General features: G+C 48.3%; 1 protein-coding gene across 1 annotated transcript in view; it reads left to right on the top strand.

Annotated features, from left to right (window-relative positions):
- Positions 1–21,274, top strand: part of BACH2 (BTB domain and CNC homolog 2) — a 163,534-nt gene that overhangs the window by 121,917 nt on the left and 20,343 nt on the right. The window contains exon 5 of the mRNA XM_026038398.1: positions 2,719–2,973. Within this exon, the coding sequence (XP_025894183.1) occupies positions 2,731–2,973 (243 nt within the window). The 5' untranslated portion in view covers positions 2,719–2,730. The remainder of the gene's footprint in view (positions 1–2,718; positions 2,974–21,274) is intronic.

Genomic DNA, 21,274 nt, shown 5'->3' on the forward strand with positions numbered 1-21,274 from the left:
GTAAAGTTAGCGAAAATACCTGCTTTGTGAAGCGTCAGGGTAGCCTCTGGCTTACAAAATTGCCTATAAAGCTAGAGAAGTAGGAGACATTTTTTAGAAGTTTAGTATGTATTTACACGCAGCAAGCAGATCCTCTTAAATCCATTCTTGGCTTGAATAGAAGTATCTTTTGAATTACAAGTTTAAGAAAAGGGTATCCCCGTTTGAATGTTTGCTAAGAGAAATTGTTCAAAGCCGTCTTGTGTACTCTTCAATTCTCAAACAGAAGGAAAGTGCTTAAAGTTCTGCTGGAACAGCAGAGCAAAGGAGAAATTCTGCGTCCACTTTCCACAGCAGTCAGACATTTGCAGCATAGCAGTATTATGCCAAAATCCAGTGGTCTGTAAGCCTTAGCACTGCATCTCCTCTCACAGACCGCTGCTGTTGGTTCTGTCAAGGAAATGAAATAATTCCTTCCAACACCTGAAGTCTGTGCGTGTACATGACTTCCCTCTCAACAGCAGAGCTCATACGACCGGCAATTTGTGGTGAGAAGAGCAGCGGTCGGATTAAGCCTAAGAATCTGCACATAAGGACTTCCCAGCTGAGCAAGTGGGTTGCATGAGGACTGACTCTGTCATTTCTTTGACTTGGGCAGGTTTTTCTCGTTAAGCTAAGATGTGATTTTCTAGTCTGCGCGTGAATGGTGGCTTGCACGTTTTTGCCAGCGTAGTCATCGGTTTGTTCTGCTTCAGCCTGAAAAACCCAAGTTCTTCTTTTGGTGTGTGCATGTCTTGTATGGTTCTTTCTGCAGTCGTATGGGGAAAATAAAAATTGCAGTCTTTTGCTGGTGTAATGCATACAGATAAAGTAATACCTTTTCCCATGTAAGCCTTGAAATGAGCATATTTAGTTTGTTTTGGGACAGGCAGTGCATTTAGATACAACAAGGGATTTCGCACTTTTCTAGTCAGAGGAATTAAATCGGGAAAACAAAGCAAACAGGATTCAGTTTGGTGCTCAATGGAAAACTTCAGGTAAGATTAGAAATGACCTCAATGTTTTAGAGGGAGAGAAAAATTACTTCAGCATGTGCGAGTGTGAGTGGGGTTCACATAGTGCTGGGAGCCCAGGGAAGCCCACATCCCACCACAGCCACCAGCCGCCTCAGCCCATGTTCGAAGGCGCAAGACAGTTCTGTGTGTGTCAGAAATTGCAGAACAACAGGCTGGGAACTTCCCTGTTCAGAAACGTGTAATGAATATTTTACATCCTACCAACGTCTGGCCTGTTGTCAGCACACAGTGACTTACGACTTATCTCGCAGCAGGAGCAAACCCCAGCACCCACATGCTGCCCTGCCGCCCTTCGCTGGAGCCCCACGTAGGTTGGGGGATTTCTTATGTATATGAGTCTGGAATTCAGAAAGTGCCCTTTTCTGTAAATGACATTGAACCAGCAGTGAGTGTGCGTCGCCTTAGCCATACCTGGAAATGTTTTTTTTTCTACATCCACTCAAAATCTTGCTCTCCCCCATAAGGTTTAAAATGTATTTAATTCCCATTGAGAAGGGAGGCCGCTGCAGTTTGCAACTTGTTCTCGTGGAGCCCAGCTCCACCTCCCTGCCCTCTTGAGCAGCGGCTTTGCTCCGGGTGAGCGCAGAGCGCTGTCCACTTGTGTACGGGCTGCGTGCTCAAGCGTTTTTCCCCTCAACATGAAAATGGAAGAAGCAAGGACAAAACCCTTTTCATTTTCACTATTAGAAGTCCAGAGAGTCACTCTTGCTTATTTTTGCTGCAGTCTTCTAAAATTTCCTGTGTAACTTTATTGCATCTACTAAATCAGGAATCGCGGGCGCACGGGAGTTTGTCGAAGGGTTTTGACAGCCCCTCCAGCCTATTTTGGCTCGCATGAAGGGAAGGATCAGAGGGAGGAAGGAGCGGGTTGGGGGGCAAGGAAGACCCGTGGATGGCAGCACGGCAGCCTGCAGTGCAGTGACACAAACAGCCTCCCAGGCCTCTTCCCTCGGCCGCTCACTCCAAGCGTTAACGCGGAGCCACTGCAGCCAGGCTGGGCCCGGGGGGAGATGGCATAGCCTGGCCGAGCAAGATGGCATAGCCTGGCCAGGGAAGATGGCGCAGCCTGGCTGGGCAAGATGGTGTAGCCTGGCTAGGGAAGATGGCGTAGCCTGGCTGGGCAAGATTGCGCAACCTGGCCAGGGAAGATGGTGCAGCCTGGCCGAGCAAGATGGCGTAGCCTGGCCGAGCAAGATGGCGTAGCCTGGCTGGGGAAGATGGCGCAGCCTGGCCGGCAAGATGGCATAGCCTGGCCAGGCAAGATGGCGTAGCCTGGCTGGGCAAGATGGCGTAGCCTGGCCAGGCAAGATGGCACAGCCTGGCTGGGCAAGATGGCGCAGCCTGGCCGGGCAAGATGGCGTAGCATGTCTGGGCAAGATGGCATAGCCTGGCTAGGCAAGATGGCATAGCCTGGCTGGGCAAGATGGCGTTGCATGTCTGGGCAAGATGGCATAGCCTGGCTAGGCAAAATGGCATAGCCTGGCTGGGCAAGATGGCGTAGCCTGGCTGGGCAAGATGGTGTAGCCTGACCAGGGAAGATGGCGTAGCCTGGCTGGGCAAGATGGCGCAACCTGGCCGCCACCGCGGGCCCACCAGCTGTGTTGCTCCTCTCCTCACCGCCTGCTTCATAGCTTGTCTTTTCTTTTCCCGCCTTGTGCTGCAGGGTGTGAACGGAATGTCTGTGGATGAGAAGACTGAATCCCCCATGTATGTGTATGAGTCAACGGTGCATTGTACCAATATTCTCCTGTGCCTGAACGACCAGCGGAAGCAGGATATTCTCTGTGATGTGACTCTGCTCGTGGAGGGCAAGGAGTTCCGCGCGCACCGCGCCGTGCTGGCCGCCTGCAGCGAGTACTTCTTGCAGGCCCTGGTGGGGCAGACCGAAAATGACCTGGTTGTCAGCCTGCCGGAGGAGGTACAGTATGCGGCGCTTCCCAACGCCGTCCGCGCACCGGGCGGCGGGAAGGGCGGCGCGCGGCGGGAGGCAGCGCGTGCTCCTGGGGCCTCCCCACGGCGTTCTCTCTTCTTGTCGCCCTTGGGTTGCTCGCGATTTGCTGGAAGCCCTCGGGGAGTGCGAGGAGGGAAGTGGTCGCTCCACCTCCCTTGCCGGGGGCGGGAAAGCAAGACGCACCAGTGTTGCCAGCAGTCTCTGGAGCAAAGCGCTCCAGCATTTCAGGTGGCCCTTGGCTCCCGCAGAGAGGCCCCTTCATTGCGCAGGCTTCCTTCAGTGCATCAGCAGCACCCCTGTATTCCTCGGGCTCTCCCGACAGGACATGGGAAAGGGGTCACTCGGCTGCAAGGCAGCAGTGCTTGTTGAGAAGTCATTAGAGCGCTCTCGTGGTTTGGAGCCCCCTGGCTTCCCACCCTTTTCCAGCTGCTCACCTCCCTGCTTTTGCCATTCCCTTTTCCTGTGTCTCGTTCAGCCTAGCTTCCTTCCTCTTCCTCTTTGGGATTTAGCTGCTTCAGGACATGTGTTTCCTACTCAGAAGGCAAAGCTGAACATGTTCTTTCAGAAATGGGAGGTTGTTCTCAGGCAGAATGGCTCACGCAGCCGAAAGCAAAGGATGTAGAAAATACCTACCTCACTGGAAAGTTTATTTTACCACAAAATCTCGCGGGCTGATATCCACCTCCGTGTGATTTCCTCACGGCTCTAGGCCCGTGATAGCAGAGGCACCGCTGGTCACGCTGGTGGCCTTGCCACGAGGAGAAGGGAGACACGCAGCTGCTGACATACCCTCCTATCACCACCCACCCCAGGTGTCCTGTCTGAGCTCATAGTTCAAGGGACGAGGATGTCCCCAAGGGGAGCGAAGGCAGTCGGTCACTGGGAACGTTTTCTGGTGTGCAGAATGAGGTGAACATCCTCTCCAACACTGCTTGAAGCCTGCTAAGAAGCACTGCACGTTTTTAAATCACGGCAGGTGACTAAAGCATCAGGCACGTTTTTTCCCCTCTGAGTTCACTCTCCGGAGACTCCAGTGGTGTCATGACACTGTCATGGCACAAATTGGAGGGCATGAGAAGAAATAGGTCACCGGGGGTGACTTCGTGAGTCTTGACACTGAGTATTACTCATGAAGAAATTTTAAACCCAGACATTTTGCATAAGAGTTCAGATGTATCACGGCAGACACGCTAGGACGCACACTATGGTTCTGCACAGTGTCCACTAATACTTTCCAGTGGAAGAAGGTGTTTCATTCACTACTGCCTGGCTGTGGTGCTGCGAAGCAAAAGTGGGAGCAGAGAGGTCGCCGAGCACCCAGGGTGACGCACAGAGGCGTGAGGAGACAGGAGGGTGTCCACGCTGCTCTTTTGAGAGACCGCTTGGACACCTAGGGTGACACCGGTCCAGGTAGATCAAGAAATAGCCCTGAAACTCAAATAAGCAGGTAGATGTGTGAGATAGGGCAATCCCAGAATCCCAGAATCCCAGGATGCTTGAGGTTGGAAGGGACCTCCAGAGATCATCTAGTCCAACCCCCCTGCTCCAGCAGGGACACCTAGAGGAAGGGGCACAGGGTGGCATCCTGGTGGGTTTGCCTGGCTTAAAGCAGAAGAGCAGTGACGAGCGCTGCCAGCTCTGTGTAGCCAGAGGGCATGAGACAGGGTAAAAGACAGTGTCCACACGAGGATGGGCTGGTATCAGCTGGCTTTTAAAAAGTAAAGTTAGGTGGGAAAGTAGCAACTTTTGGATCATAGCAGCAGAGAGAGGCAGCCAGAGGCTGGTGTTGGAGGCAGGTGTAGGGTGGGACCCCCTTTCCAAAAGGATCATCATGTTTCTCTCGGGACTGACTCAGCGACACAGTCCTGTGTTGAAATGACAAATTGACTAAAACATAAAGATTTGTCGATATGTATGTCTTATGTGAGATACTACATGAAAAAAGTTCATCCAGTACAACCATAAATGAATCCTATTTAAGTGAATCCTTTTTAGAAAAATGAAGTGTAATTACTAGGATTTTACACTTTAAATTGTATCTCAGTGAAAGATCAAGAAGCTCTAGTGAATTAGGGTTAGATTGTCTGCTGTCACATCTCCACTGAAGTCAGTGAATTCTCAGAAGAAAATAATCTAATACTTAAGGGTTTTTTTCAGTACTCTAAAATGATCGTGCTCCACCTGAGAGCTATACTGTTATTTCGCCATGTGCCTAGATCCGTTGCAGAGCACCAAGACTTTAACTTCTTCAGACTGGAAAAGAACTCTCAGACTAAAGAAAGAAGTTACCACAGTCAGTAACATCCAGTTGTGCAGATATTTTCCACATGCAAATTCATTTCTGATAACTCCATGGAATCCAGTTTGCACAGCAACTAGTTTCCTCACAACTCTTAGTCACTTGAGGTACAGAGATCTGCCTAAAGCAGTTAGTTATTTTTCAGTTATTGCTTGGTTAAGCATCTGCCTGCTCGTGGTGCTGCCCTACTTGAAATTGCCGGGTGCTTTGGTGGGTTCCTCTGCTTTGGTATGTGAAATACCAAATACTACCAATACTGCCGAGAAGAGTGTCCAAGCCCTGCAAAAGGAATAAAAACACTCTGGTGTTTAAGAGTTGGTAAGACGGAGAGTCATTTATATTTCATTAAAATAAATTAGAAAGGCCTTTTCTAGCTCATAATCTTCAGAACTCTGGGAACATGGCATTTCAGTGGGGAGACGTGGGACACATACAGGATTGGGACTAACTGAACATCCTGGGTTTTAAACCAGTGTAAAACCTTGGGTTAAGCATTTCATGCAGTTTGAGCGTACCTTGATGTATATTAGCTCAAATCCTCTCCTAATCAATTTAAACCAACTCACTATGCAATTGTTTTTCATGTATTGAAGAGTTTTCCTAAAGTCTTTTGTGCCAGCCTAAGGAATTTGGTTTTGTACTACGTCTTTTGTTAAAGCAATATATTTAAGCGTGCAAATAAGTTCTTGGAAAAACAGCTGTGTAGCAACAAGTGCTCAGCTAGGGTCCTGGCTTGTGATTTGTCACAGCTCAGAATGGAGATAGAGCAGTAAAGTGTGTCAACTGCAGTGGGAAAGAACTAATAAACATCGTACCCCTTTAGCTGCCAGCTTTTGAGCTCTTCCCATAACGTTCAGTTTTTGCTAAATGAGTAGAACCTTGTGCATTTTTCACCTGGGGTGAAGCTACTTTACAGTAGCTTTTCCGTCTTCATCAAGCAGCTGTTGGTGACTGCAACCCAAATTATTATTTTCCAAGACCCGAGTTTTAAGCTGTAAAGTTACCCCTTGAAACCGTACCCCTAGCTGTTGTTTTGTTTTATTTAATCACAAAAACCGGTCTTCCTTCCTGTAACAAGGCACTTAATTAAGCTTTTAATTTATGATAAGAAGTTAAATGGCACTTATGAGGGTTTTTTTAATGGTTTCCACTTCCCATCCAGATTACAAAAAAAGGTGTGATGGAGAGGCACACACGGCTCTCAGCCAAGGGTACTGTAGGTCATGGCAATATTAGCTGGCAGCCGGCCATTATCCAATTAACACTGCTTCTTCCCTGCGAGGAGCAGCTCTTGAGGAGGTGATGGAGTCGTTGATGCTGTAGTGCTGCTCCAGGTTGCCTGAGCAGGAGCCGGTGCTTCGCAGAATAGGCTTTTGATGCGCTGGCATTACCTGCCTCGCTTTGCTAATGGGAGCGGGCAGAGAGCAAGTCTGTAGAGGCAGCCTAGAAGCTGGACCCTGGACAGAAGAGCAGCAAGCATCTTGCAAAGCTCTGCAAGCATCTTGCCTTGTTTTCCCAAAACTGAGGTTTCAACTAAATGGCAAGAACACTAGAACAGCAATAACAAATATCCTTGGCTGCATGAGATTCCTACAGTTTACAGATGAGAGTCCTGAGCTTAAAGAAAGGAGAAGGTGGCTGAGACATTCAAAGCTGGAATTCAGAAGCCAGCTTTTTCTCCAGACATGCATGTTTGGAATAAATTTTAGGAGAAGAGAGAACTTACTTCTAATCATCATGGATCTAGATTTCAGGCAGTCTCTCAACCGGTGAATTGTTACAATCCTCCTGACCTTGTTATTGAGATTTGCATGATGCTGCGGTATGTATTTCAAAAAACCCTTTGCAAGATCTCTGTAGCTATCAGGGCACCATATCCCTTTGTCCCTGGTTAAGCACAGGTCTTCTGAAAGAGCAGGCTTGGCTTTCTGCAGCACTGCCCTCATGCATCATTAACTGTGTCATAAAAACAAGTTGCTTCCTAGGTAGGAGCAACTGTAAACTCTTCCCTTACGTGTAAACCCTTTAATTCCTTGGATCAGGTTAAGAGAGTGGTTACTGGTGACTTTATAATGTGCAATGGACTATGTGCAAGAAATGTTCCATTCTTAGGGCAAAAGGTTTGAATCGAGCTGTTTGTGTCATCTTCTTCCAAAAGGCAAAGGGAGACATCATCTGTTTATGATGCTGCCTTTTAGAGCAGGTGGAATGCGTTTGGTGGGAGCTTTTTGTTCATCCCTCCATGTTCATCCCTTCTTGCTATAGGATAACATTCAGCGTATGCCAGCATACACCACACACCAAGCTGCATTCTTATTGTTTCCCTGCTTGCTGAAAGCTGCTGTGCAATCTGCTGTTGCCCTGTAACGTCTGGCCACATGAAATCCATCGTCTGTCTCTCGAGTTACCATGGGTTAGCTCTCTCAGACGGTTAATCCTCGAAAGGAGAAAGGCAGGACAGGGAGACATTCGGCTCCAAGGCTGGTCAAAGCGGAGTGTTTTGGAAAGTGAAGGCATCCACCCCTGGTGGGACCGGGCCAGGCATCTACATTTGTGCAGTTCTCAACTGACAGAGACAAGGAATTCTGGCAGCTGTTAACCATCCCTGCCAACCCGCTAGTCGGAGGAAAAAAGGCTGGGAATTAGCTGGCAAAAGATGGTTGGGTTCAGGGGAAGATCAAAGGCAGGATGCAGGAGGTCAGATACTACATACCCTGCCGGCTAAGCCATTATTCATCCTTTTTATCTCTCTAGAAATAAACATTATTCTCTTAGCGTTGCCTTTCCTCTCTGCATGCACTGTGTGTATGCCTGAATATGATCATTGTAAAGAATTCAGTGCCCGAGCTGGGAGTCCCCTGCGCAGGGGCCTGGAGTGGAGGAGGTGACAGATGTGGGAAGGAGAGCAAGAAGGGTCTGCATGGAGGCTCTGTTTCCCAGCTGGAGGGATAGTGCTGTCCTGTGGGAAACAGCCAAAGACTCTTTATTTGGGGCTCTTCAGAGCAGTATGAGGCATAGCTACAGTTTTATTCTCTGGAGCAGAAAACATTAACGTGGTTTTCTCTTTACATGTCTGTATCAGCTATTGATGTTCCTCACAGACTGTAATACCGGCCAGAATTATTTCTGCTTTAAATTCAGAAGACTGCAGTGATCTGAGGGCATCCTGCTACTGTCTACCCTTTTCTCTGCAGACCTGTTGGAGAGGAGTGAGAGGAGGTCGTATCCATCAGGCTTCAAACCCCTGAGGTGTGAACACTTCAGCCTCACACCAGCACCACTCTAATGAGTCTGTGAAGGTGGAAGAAAGGGGAACTTAGGTTTGAAGTGGGGTCTTCAGTTTCCTAACCTTACCTATGGCATATATTATTGTCCATGTTTATTCACAGTGCTGGCATTCATGACACATGAATTGCCGGAGGCTGTGGCAATTCTGCAGTTCTCTATTAAGAATAAAACTGAGCATTTAGTTGCATTCTGAAATCTTAAGTGACATGATACTAAATCAGGAGAGACCATGAGACAGAGATGCCTGTTGTGGCATGTGTTGCATATGCAGCACAGTACAAAGTACAAACATTGCGTTTTGTTTCTAGCAGTTGAGTGATAAAACAGAAATGAAGCCGTCAGGATATAAAATGAAATTCCATCCGTGTCTTCCCATAAAGGCTCCCAGCACTGCTTATTTCATGCCTCGAGTTTGATGAGGAAGCTCTCTGCCCATTTTTTATTATGCACATCCTGTCTTCCACTATTTACTCATGAGTGATGTCTTGCAGTTGATCATTCTGGTATTTTCCTCTGCAAAAAGGTGAAATATATCTCTGTGGTGGAGATAAGCTTAAAACAAACCAAAAAACACACATCTATAATAATGGAGACAATCTGAAATAACTCCTTTGAGTTATTAAAAACCTGAAACAGCTGTGCTGGTAGTTGTACTATTTATTTATTTATTCAAGTAAGCCTATAAAAAATACTATAAAAGAGGAAACTGAGATTAATGCACAGAATGAAATCCACCACTGCGATAAGTGGACTCGATTTCATTGCCTCTGTTAAAGTCAGGCCTGTTTGTAGTGGTAAATCGGGCTGATTGACTGTGATTGCACTCGCTATTGAAAAGATAGTTTGTAATGGGGAAACTTGCCCTCTCACTAGCGCGATTTAAAATGTAGAATATGTCCTGGAAAGTAGGTCTTAGTGGTGGTGCATTAAGCATTAAAAGCATGAGCAGAAGCAGTAAACATGTATTTTGGCAGGTTTGCAGGAGACCTCTGTATTTAAAGATGTGTTTTGGTGTGAGCAAAAATGGGGAGTCTCCACCTTGACTGCGCATGGTTCCTCAGCGCAGGCTGCTGCTGCCCTGCAGCGCCGCAGATCTCCTCACCTCCTGCTCCCCTCCATTCACAGACCTTTCCTTCTCCCCTTTAGTGCAGCAGGACCAACCGTCTGCTCTTAAAAAGAGTCCAGAGATTTGAATAAATGGGCAGTTATGGCACAAGTGAGAATCTAAATAAAGACACCCCTCAGCTTCCCAAATGCAAGATCTCAACCTGCAAGGGGCTTTCTGATCCCAGTGCCAAGCTTAACTTCATCAGTGTTCCCAAGACGCAAAGAAGATAAGATTTTATCTTTATATTGTACTTTTTGGCCAAGATTCCTCAGTGAATAATGTCACACTGGCTTCACAGCTAAGCTACTGGTGAAATTCAGCAGTGCTGTGGAGTGGGATCTGGCAAGAGTTTAACTGACACTGTATAGCAGTCAGCAAACATTAAGAACAGGAAACGCAGATCCATTTGCAAATGACATGCAGGTTTTAAGTGAGCAGAAGGCTGTGTAAGCACCCTAGTGTTTGGGAATGATGTGCTCCTTGCGGGATGCGCAGGGATCTTTGTGGGGAGGACACACGAGAGCAGCTCGCGGACCCGCTTGCTGTTGTGTGTGCAGCGGGAGCCCTCTGCAGGGATGTGGCTCGGTTCTCCCAGTTCAGCACTTCCATGCACATGGAGTTTTCATCTGTGCCACATGCGTGGGAGTCCCAGCAAACACCCCTGTGGTCCAGCTCAACCCACACTGCTGAAAATGGTGTCACTGGGGGCTGTGTTGCTTTAATAAAGTAAATGCAATCGGCTGTACTTGGCCAAAGTGCCCTAGCCTGGGCCTTGGTTATTTTGTAAATGAGATATTGAATTTGTCTGAGAAGGATTGAAGAGAGATTTGGGTGGATGTTTTGAGACTTAAATAAAGTGTCAGGCCTATCTCTGGGAAACATGTTTTAGTTTCCTGCAGAAAGATACCACAAGAGCCAGTGTCAGCTGTTGTGAAGCCAGAGTTAATTCGACTCAAGATTTGGTGTGTGTTTTAGCAACAAGCTCCTCAGTGATGTGTGGCGCTCCACCTTGCTGCCTGTGCTTAAGGAATTACCTTTCAGGGGACATGCTTAAAACCCTCCTTCCAGAAGGTATTGTACAGGTAGTGGAAGTTAATACAGATATATCTGACTGGAATTTAAGATCCTAGCACAGACCAGATGTGCTAATAAACCTTCCTGCCCTTCGCTCTGGTTAACCTGAGCTTTTAAGAGCTAGTAGCATTAGAATAAGCCACAGGTGTAATTGTCTGATTCCCTCACACAGAAGTAGTTTAATCTTTTTTAAGTTTTGTGATTTATTTTGATTTTTTGTTGTTTTGGGGAATTCCTTTTTGCTTCAGGCTTGCATGGTGTATTTTTTGGGACACGTAATTTTCTGCTATGATCCATGAACATGGATCATGCTATGATCTAGGGGCCAGAATTAAAATAATCATAGCTGGTCTGAGAAAGGCAGGGAATCACAGTACCAGCACTTAGAATAAAGCTGTTATATAAACAAGGTGTCACCAAGCAGCTGGAAGTGTGAGGTGTCAGCTCTGAAACTAAATAGTGGTGAGATAAGAACTTCAGCAGGAGATTCCCGTGGTCTCTCCTGAACAAACACACCTCTGTCATCACCCTTCTCCATGAACGCTGTGGTGGAAGCTGATGCATCAGATCTGAATTACACCACAGGTCTGTTCTTCAGGTCAGTCAGGATTCAATCCCTTTTTACAATCACTTGAACATGTTCTCCTCTCCTGAAGCTCTCTCTGTCTCTGACAAAGCTGCTGGGCAGAGAGCAGCCCACGTGCCCGAACCCAGAGGTCCAGCCGGAGTCTGGCTTCTCAGCCAGAGCCTTGGTCTCATTTTCTGTCCCTGGCACCTTTGAAGCCTACCAAAGGCCTTTAGAGGATTTTCTGACTGGCAGCAGCTTCTCGAAATGCATGGGAGGGCATGGAGACACCCGCAGTCATGCAGTCTGGTTTGGTGGCTTGGGCCTGGCTGATAGGTGGGCTCTGCACTGTGATGTCCTTTGGTCCTTTCTTCCTATATCATTGCTGAGGTGCTCGTGCAAGTCCTGTGCACTGACCTTTATAAGACCTGCTTGCTCTGGCAGATCCAGGAGGAAACTGGATTTGGAGGCATGGAATAGATCAAAGAGAATTAGAGAATTCCTACGATTTCCAGTTCCTCACCAGGAAGTTGGGCGCTTCCCAGGATGCATATTCAGGTATTTTTGGCTGAGTGGCAAGGCCTGTGCAGACCCAAGTTCAGAAAGAAATTCTTTGTTAAGAAGAAAATCTTCATATTTTAGTTTTTCTTTTTTTAGTGCTGTGTTATTGTGGTTGTTGTGTTATTTAATCCTGTGTTATTGGGTTTTGCATTTGTCCCAAGCAGTACAGAAGCACCCAACAAGCCTTGATCTCTTCCACTGATCAGTTCTGGTAAATGCGAGCAGCAGATTTCCAGGCCCCCCTAATCCTTATTTGTTTTGTTGTTGCAGCTACAGTATTCAGATATACATAGATTTGGGGCTGGCAACACATCTGTCTCCAGGTCACATCCTTCCCTGCAGCATCTGCTCATCACCTCAAGGCAACACCTCGGTGGGCGAGCTCACTGCTGCCTTCTCATTGTGCATCCCAACTTGCAGACTCCAGGTTTAGCTTCCTGAAGATGCCATCACATGTAAGAAACAGGTCCCTAGAAAACATTTCTTCCTTCTTCTACTCGTCAGCATAGTTAGCTAGAGCCAGAAAGTTAAATAAGAGAAACTGAAGTGTACAGGGGTGCTATAAAGAGTGCGGAGAGCTTTGGCAGGTGAAACCCAAGACTGGTTCAGTGGTGGCTTTATGTCTTTGATGCTTCCTTCTGGTGTGAAGTGTATTCCCTGAAGCCGGTGGTGGTTTTATTGGGCTAGTAAAAGCAGAAAAAAGACCTTCCAAATAAGCAGACCAGCAGCCATGAAACAGCCATGACCGATGCTAGTTTAAGGGGTGTGGACATGCAGCGTGCTGTGCATCAGACACTCCACAATACTCTGATATTTGCTTATTCTGAATGGTGATGTGACCAGATACCAAATTCATGCATATAACTCGCCTTATGTTCCCAGAATGGGATGGGAATACCCTCGGGGTTAGTGTTTCAAGGTAAAAGGATAAAGTTTTAAGAAAAGAAGGTAAAAGGGTAAATTTTTATGGAAAAAAATGCCCATGCAAGCTTTGCCAGTAGAGTTCTCAGTTTCAGGGATAAAAAGGAATGTTTTTAATGAAGTGGTCCGGGATTTTCCTCCGACTGTCAGCTAGCAGGCTGAGGCTGCGTTCTTGGCTCTGTAGTACTTCTGACAGCATTTGTGGGAAATGATTTTCTTTTTTTTTTCTTGAAATTCAGACATAGGCTCCTGGAGTTTGAAGGGCCTGCAGCTAATAAGAAGCAAGTCTTAGACAGCTCTGAAAGCGGAATATCTTTCCATCTCTGACCACACAGCAGCAGCACAAGATGCGTAGCCACCTCGCTCCATGTTCACAAGGAGTCTCGATATAAAATTTCCCTGCCAGGGGATTCTTGGTCAAGTGAAAACAGAACAAGTTCAACTTATTTCCTGTTTCTTTCAAAGCCCAGGTTTCGAGACAGGGAAAAATGGGTAGAGGCGAATTCTGACAACTTCCCTCTGCTTTCTATGGAAGACTGGTGTGCATTTCTACTTCCAGGACAGGGAAACTGAACTTTGGATAGACAGATCCTTTCAGCCATTTCCTTTGCCTCTCGCACTGAAATTACGTTTCACCTTGTTTGTATCTTGTATGCAAGATTTCCTTGTTCTCCATGTACGGATTTCTGCATTTTTTTTCCAAACATGAAGCCAAACCAGTATCTGTCTGTTCCTTGAACTTGTAAGCTTGCAGAAGACGGGATGCATCGAACCAAAGCTGTGGTTTATTTAAATGACTGAATTAATTTGACAAGTCCAAGGCCCCAAAAAAGAGAGAATTGCCAGTCTTTCACTAGTGCCATCTATCCTTGTCATTTTTGCACAGTTTATATAAGGAGCAGTCAATGAGGACAAATAATGTCTATGTCATTGTCAGAGGAAGTGAAGAATGAAGGAGGTGTCTGTGGCAAATGTAGGAATTGGGCAGTCTCCAGAGAAAATTGTTAATATTTACCAAGTTGTCACAGCATTCGGAAAGCAAAGGAGTGCCTTTCAGTAGTGGCAAAAATCTTTAAATCGGTACCCCCTTCCTTCTTTCCATGTCTTCAGAATATCTGTTTCAGTTGGAAGGTTCAGAAGAGCAAGCAGCAGTTTCTTCAGAAGTATTTTAACTCAGCTTCCTTTCAAAGATGAGCCCAAACCTTCGCTTCTGTGATTCATTTCACCCTGAGGCAGGGACCCTCCGATTGGAAACCCAGGTCAGGAGGACCAAGGCTGGTGAACTGCTTGGGACAAGAGCTCGATCTCACTCTGGCCTCTCTCTCGGGCTGGTTAAGGGCTGCTGTGCCCCTGGTAAGGGGTTCTGGGCCTCCTCCGAGCAGGTCTGTAGGACAGGCTGGCTCTGCTCCTGGAGCTGCTCCTCACAGCAAACTCGGAGGGTTCCGAGCAGAGCTCGTCCCCTGGACGTCATCCTTTGCTCATCATCCTCTGCTCATCATCCTCTGGACATGGTCTCCTCTCCGACTCTCGCCTCAGCCCTTGGGTGCACTTGTAGTGTGAAGCATTTGCTGGTGCTGGTGGTGGTCGCTGTCTTTCTGAAATCGGTTCAGAGGAAGTGCCATACCTAAAGGAATGGGAGAATCCATAGGCACTTCTCGCCACTGCTTCCTAGCTCTTGCTTGAATGAGCTGCCAGTGCTGCAGACTCCGTACTCTCCATCGTCTCTGTCAGAAGCTGATTTATTGCAGCTAACCTTTTTTTTTTTCACTCCCAAAGTGCTGTTATTGCAGGTGGAAGAAAGAAAGGGTCAGGTGCCGCATTCCTTGCATGCACCGGTGTTGAAATCCCTGGTGCAATCCCCACATCACCAGCTCGTGTCGCGGTGCTCGAGGGCAGGTGGGAGCAGTGCTGGGCATTGCCCAGCTCACAGGGCATCAGCTTTGCTCCCCTTCTCCCCAAGGCTTAGTCCTTGTCCTAGGTTTGGACAGTAGCTACCAGCAAGGGCTGCCAAGGGGGACCCTCAGCACGCGCAGCAATGAGCAACGCGTGAGGTGGCGTGTTTGTCATTGGTGGCTGTGAGGGTGACAGAGCCCTGGCACAGGCTGCCCAGGGAGGCTGTGGAGTCTCCTTGTCCAGAGATCTTCCAAACCCGCCTGGATGCCGCCCTGTGCCCTGTGCTCTGGGTGTCCCTGCTGGAGCAGGGGGGTTGGAATAGGTGATCCCTGGAGGTCCCTTCCAACCTCAGCCCATCTGTGGTTCTGTGAGCAGGGGTTGGTGTTGCTGGCTCCGCACGCTGGCCCAGCACACTGTTCTGGTGGCTTTGCTGGGCGCCCTCGAGAAGCCCCCTCGGTAGGTGAAGCATCCGTGGCACGGCCGTGTGTTGCGCCCTGCCCTGCGCAGCGTTCCCGTGGCTCCCGCCGTTCCTCCTCCTCGCAGCACCGCTGTGGCTCTGCACAGCAAGCGCCAGCCCTTGTAATTCCCAAATGAAAGAATGCGGTTTTTTTAATACCTCCGTTTCTGTTTGTTTCACCTGCTGTGGATTTGCACTTGGGTGAGGGGATTTTTGGTGTGCGTCTGGCACTGGGACTAATTTATTTCCTCTTTCATCTTCCTCTCTCCCTCTCTCTCTTTGACCTGAGACGTTGAATTAACTCTAACACAGCGCTAGTTCAGTCAGAGGCCGCGCTCGGCCCCGCCGGGTCCCCCGTGGCTTCGAGCTGCTGCCTGCAGCACTGCAAACCAGCCCAGAGCCGGCGCTGGCCTCAGGTAGCCGCGACCACGGCCTCGGCGTCAGCTCGCCGGGCTCCGTCCCGCCCGCCGCGCCGGGACCGCGGCTCGCTCCCCGCGCGAGCGGGAAGCGCTCCCGGGCTCGCTTCTCACAGGGCTGGGTGCAGTGTTTCCGCGCTCGGCGTGTGAATTTTTATGATCTGTTGCATGTTATTCATGCAATTTCCTGCCCTGTAATGGTATTGGTTTTCCAGACACAGAGGAATACAAACTAAAACCCAGGAGCCCGCATTAGCATAAAATGTCCCAGTTCTGTCAGTTTGATTAATTTGTCTCTTTGTCTCCACTCTATATGATAAGTGCTATTAATGGTTGCAACACTTCATATGTCAAAGTCTTTCTTCCTAATGACTTGAAAACGCGGTTTATTTCCCCCTTTTTTTGTACTATTTTTCTCATTTAGCATTCCACTCAAGTCTAGATTTATGCCAGGCTCTTTCATTATCTCACTGGTTGCAGCGCTGGAGCGATTACATACAGGGTAGGGTATGAGCAGAGACGCGATCCCAGGGGCAGCAGCTGCTGATGCAAGCTGAAAATAGACCCGGCGAATGCTCAGCACTTTTCCCTGAGGCCCCTTATTTATTGCTAACAGTCTTGGGGCAGGACAGCTTGGACCCTCATTTAGCAAGATGACTTTTTGCCTTTCAAGAACAGCGCAATGACTTTGCTCTATTTACTGGCTGCCGTGTAATATTTTTTTCTCCACCGCCTCCTATCGAAGCGGTGCCTTAACCTAACATAAATTGTAATATAAGCCTGATTTATAATGAAGTCAAGAAACGACAGGCTCCATTGGAAGTAATAGAACTTGACAGATCGAAGGTTTAAATTAAATAATCCTATTTGTAAGACAGCATTTGTACATGGAACACTGATTTAAAATGAACTTCAGTTCTTCTCCAGTGATTCCTTTGCCATTCTCCGTATTTTGCCTTCCATAGGGGCTTTTTGTGACAAAAAAAAAAACATTGCAGGAGAGTACGCTTGTCTGTGTGGAATAATATATTAGCTGCATGGAATGATATGTTATCCTATATTGTTTTTTAGAGGAGAGCTGTTGCTGGGCCGTGGCGGCACGCGGAGGCGGATAAGGGGTCATGCTGCCCGGGGCCACCTGCCCGGAGCCGGCGGCCAAGCAGGGAGCGGAGCTGGTGTGAGAAAGGACTGAGGGATGCGGAAAAGAGAGGGGGAGAGGGATGCTGGAGAAACCCTGGGAAAGGACCGGGGACAGGGGGCTCTGGAATAAAAAGCCTCAAGGTATTTTTCTGGCCCTGGTGAAGGGAAGTTTAGAAAATCCCTTCTTCCCTTTTCCCTCTGCGTTGCATTTGTTTGCATTCCTTTCTGCCCGTGTTTGGCTGCTGCTGCCCCACCGTGCATTTCTCCAGCCTCTTTTTCCACCTGCAAGGCCCTTTTCCCAGAGGCCGCCCGGTGTTCTCACCCCAGGCCAGCCGGGAACGCAGGGACAGGGATGAGACGCAGGCTGCATCCCGCCGCTCCCACCCGCCATCGCCAGCTTCCCGGGAAGCTCCGGCGCGGGGGAGCTCCCTTCCCTTCCCTCCCTTTGTGTCCAGGCGCTGCTGGCTGCTGTCCAGGCCATGGCCTCGTCCTGCAGATGTTCAGCACAGCCCCGGGCTCCTCGCCGGTGGGAATCTGCCCCCTTGATTCCCAAACAGACTTGTACTTTTGTCCGTGCTGTAGTGGCCCTGAGCAAACCAGGGCCTCCGCTTCCCGCTTTTGGGGAGAGACGCCTTTAATTGGAGCTGTGTAGTCCTTAATCCGCAGGGCCGGCCCTGAGAGCGGGAAGCCGCCCTTGGAGCGGCCGTGTCTGCGGAGCCGGCGGCCTCAGCCGGGGCTCTAGCAGAGTGCCTGCCCTGCGGAAAGACCAAAGGATCCAAGTCCATCGGATGGTCCAGGAGCTTCCGCCTTCCTTTTGGGGCTCAGATGGCACTTACAAACCTGCCCCGATGCGAGGGTTCCCGCTTGCGCCCCGCACCGCGGCCCTCCCGTCACAGAGCTGTGCATGGCTCTGTGTTACAGGCACAGTTTTCTGCTCGCTTGGAATTACTGGGGCTAGGAATGACGGCAAAGGAAGACACTGGTTCAAAGCACCTTTATAAAAATAAATAAAACAAGAGCGAAAGAAGCAGGGCTGGGATGATTCAGTGTGCAAATAAACTGCTTTTCGTTACTCACGGCACCCATAAGTGCACGCTGGTGACTGAGACGGCAGAGCAGCACTTTGCCGTTCGCTCTTTTATCAGACAGTGATAATTGGAGTTAATATTTTCTTAGTAGTGTCTCCGAGAGCTTATTTATACTGTTAATAATCTGAGCAGCTGTAATGATGTTGGCTGCCAGAACTGTAGCCTTTTCGAAGCGCTCTAGTGTGGCAGTAGTGCGACGGTAATAGAAATCCAAGGAGAAAAGGATCTTTTCCGAGCAGATGGGACTAATTCCCTCTCTCTCGAACGCATTGGCCTTCCCCTGTCCCCTTCTCGTGCTAACACGTGTGGCTGCATGTGCATTTATACAGACCCACATGTGGGCACAGTGCGCTCTGAATTCCGGCCTGTGCCTTTCCAGGGTAGGAAAGGCTGGAAATGCCGCCTTTTTCCAACACGGAGCCTGTTTCTTGGGGCAGGTGGCGTCTTCCCGTCGCCCCTTTCTGGTGTGAAAAAGGCGGCGCGTGGAGCGGCGACAGGGGAGGTGGCAGGGCCCGCGCGGGGAGCGTGTGCCGCTGCCCTCGCGGCACCACGAGCCGCTTTGGCTCGTGAGGGCATCAATCACATCCAGAAGGAAAACACCTCCAGGTTTTTTTTCTCTTTTCTGGTGGGATTTATGGAGCCTACCTAACCTTTCGGGCCACTGCAGAAGGAATTATCAGCTCTTTGTGGAGGGCTGTGCAGGTGCCCTGGGGGAAACGCGGCCCCCAGGCCATGAAAGGGAATCCACGGAAGCCCCTGCTCCGCTCCCGGTTCTTCCCAAGCCCCTCTCTCTTCTGCCTGGCTTTGCTGCTTTGCTGTAGCCTTGTGCTCTTCTCCATCACGGAGAGCAGAGCCTGTCGCTTCCTCTGCCACACGGCACCCCGGGGGATTCGATAGTAGCTCTTGCCTCGAGAGTCCTTGCTGAGAAGGGTTTGCTGTTTCTCCAGGATACATTGCAGCGTATTGAGCCAGGCACCATAGATCATGCACGTAACTGAGCTTCCCTGTGCTCGGAAAAGGGTCCTTGTGTAATTCATGGGTCATGACAATTTTTGTGTTGTGTGTTTGCTGGGTATTAGTGTCCTGGGTTGCCCAAGCGCCCTCTAAATGAGCACATTTCTATATTTGTCTTCATTTTCTTCCTATCTGGTAGTTTCTGATGTCACCTGCAGGCTTTCAGAGCTTCTTTTTCCATTCTAGAAGTTCTTAAATTGGTTTTTTTGTTTTCCCTTTTCCTCCCCGGTTTGGCTCATGGTATGTACCCAGCCACATCTTTCACAGACTTTTCTCTCACCATTTCCATTCTGTGAACGCTGTCCCACTCCTTCCTTCCTCCTCCTCTTTGCTTAACACTTTCTGCCTTCCTTTTTTTGCCTTTTTTGATCTGTGGGTCAGTTTAGTTTTGCTTTTGCAAAAATGTGGTACTGGATTTTACTTTCAAATTGCAGCTCCATCTCCATCCCAATGATGCTCTGACATTAAAATCTGTTCCAGGCGCCTGTTTCCTTCACGCTGCCCTCAGCATGAGCGATGCCCCCCTGCCAGGGAAAGATCTTCCCAGTCCTGCCGTATTTTTGTATTTCTTCCAGCATTTTGTGTTTCCAAGGATGTTTGGCTGTGTGTTCTGCAAGGGTTTCTCCTCTTTCCCAAAAGGTGTGGGCAGCAAAGGGTTCAGGCTCACACCTTGCCTCGCAGTGCCGAGCGTGTTCCCTGTAAGGTGGATTTTGGAAACACTGAGAGCACTGGCAAATCCTGCTAACAAAGTTCCCTTAAAATCTGGGAAGGGGAAGGGGAGGAAGCTGGAGGTCCCTTTGGCTTGAGGGCAGCCGTCTCTCCATGCAAGCAGGGTATCCACTTAATTAAAAAGGTGTTTCTACAATCAAACCCTAGACTTTTCCTCATCAGGCCTCTCCATTAGCAGCTTTGAATTCCTCTCCTGCAGGTGCTGCAGACAAACCTGCTCCCGATGCTTCTTGCCCAAGTTGCCTTTCAAAGAGTGATCGCTGATGTTAGGAGCGCCGTGGCTTTAGTTGCACGTGGGGAAAAGGCAGCCTGCTGTCGAGAGAACATTTCAACACTGTTAGATGAACCCTCAGCAAACCCTGGGAAACCCTCCAGTGCCACTGGCTTGGGAAAGCCGGTGGCTTTTCCTGTGTGCCCCTGACTTTCCCCTGTCTCCTGTGTGTTCTCATACCGTTTTAAAGCATTTAAAACAATTCCCAATTGTGTGCCGGCTTATTTTGTGCACCTGTATGGACAAATCTCAATATCCAGAAATATATATATATAAATATATATACAAATATAAATATTCCAGACAGTTTTTCAGAAACAAATAGCTTCAAGCGAGGAAAAACAGGATCTGCCAGGCCCCACCATTCCAAGTAAAAATAACCAAGTAAATAACTAGGAAGTCACTTACCTCTTAATGGAATAACAGCTTGCTGACTGACTTTGGTTATCAGATTACACTCTGAAAATAACTCATGCACTATACTCGCAATTGGCTGTACAGGAAAAAAAAAACGGAAAAAAAAAAAGAATATATGATAATTATAGCAAATAAGATTAGAGTTAATGTTTAATCCCCGAGACCTTCTTGGGGCTGTGGAAAAAAAATAGAAGCAGTTAACTGTCACTAATCTTATCTCCTATTTCTAGCATGTGTTTGATTATATAAGTTGTAGTGTTAGGAACACGCTGCCCTAGTGAGACAGTTAGTAGTTTGCTTTCTGCATCCTTGGGCTTATTAGTCAAACGTGGCAGCTGAGATGGATTTAGAAGTCCTCCACACGTGCCTTTAGACTGTCATAGAAACAACAAAACCTTATCAAAAGGACAGGAACAGCAGGCCTGCTGCAAAATGGTGTGCTCCTAAAGGATTGATTAGGGATTCTGCAAGAATAGTTCACATTTCTTATGTTTTTATCCGTTTTTTATTTAATATTTGCACTGGAGTTAGATATTTAGCACGTGACTCTTGATCCGGTTTTCGTTTCTTCCTTCCCTACAAAGTGTCTCAAAAATTAAATCGGTGCTTGGAGATTGCAGATGAGGTTCTTATGTGTTTTTAGATACCTGACGATGAATCTAACTTGAAAAATCAAAATACTAAAAGTGTAATCGATAATCCTACCGGATCCTGGCATCCTTTGACTAAGCCCATCGGAATTCCCATTGATTCAACAAGACTATTCAAGTGCGTGAAGACAGTCCTGGTGTGTGTGCTGCAACCGGGGCCTCTGCATTCGCTGCGTGTTTGAAAGGGAAGCGGTCTCCTTTTAGCTCACCCTCACTTTGCTGGAATCCAGCAGCTAATGCTCTGCAGATCCCTCCCTCCCTCCCTCCCTCCCTTCCTTCCTTCCTTCCTTCCTCCCTTCCTCCCTTCCTCCCTCCCTTCCTTCCTTCCTTCCTTCCTCCCTTCCTCCCTCCCTTCCTTCCTTCCTTCCTTCCTCCCT

This window comes from Nothoprocta perdicaria, unplaced genomic scaffold (assembly GCF_003342845.1).
Source record: "Nothoprocta perdicaria isolate Ctin4 unplaced genomic scaffold, notPer1 scaffold_21, whole genome shotgun sequence".
Classification (NCBI taxonomy): domain Eukaryota; kingdom Metazoa; phylum Chordata; class Aves; order Tinamiformes; family Tinamidae; genus Nothoprocta; species Nothoprocta perdicaria.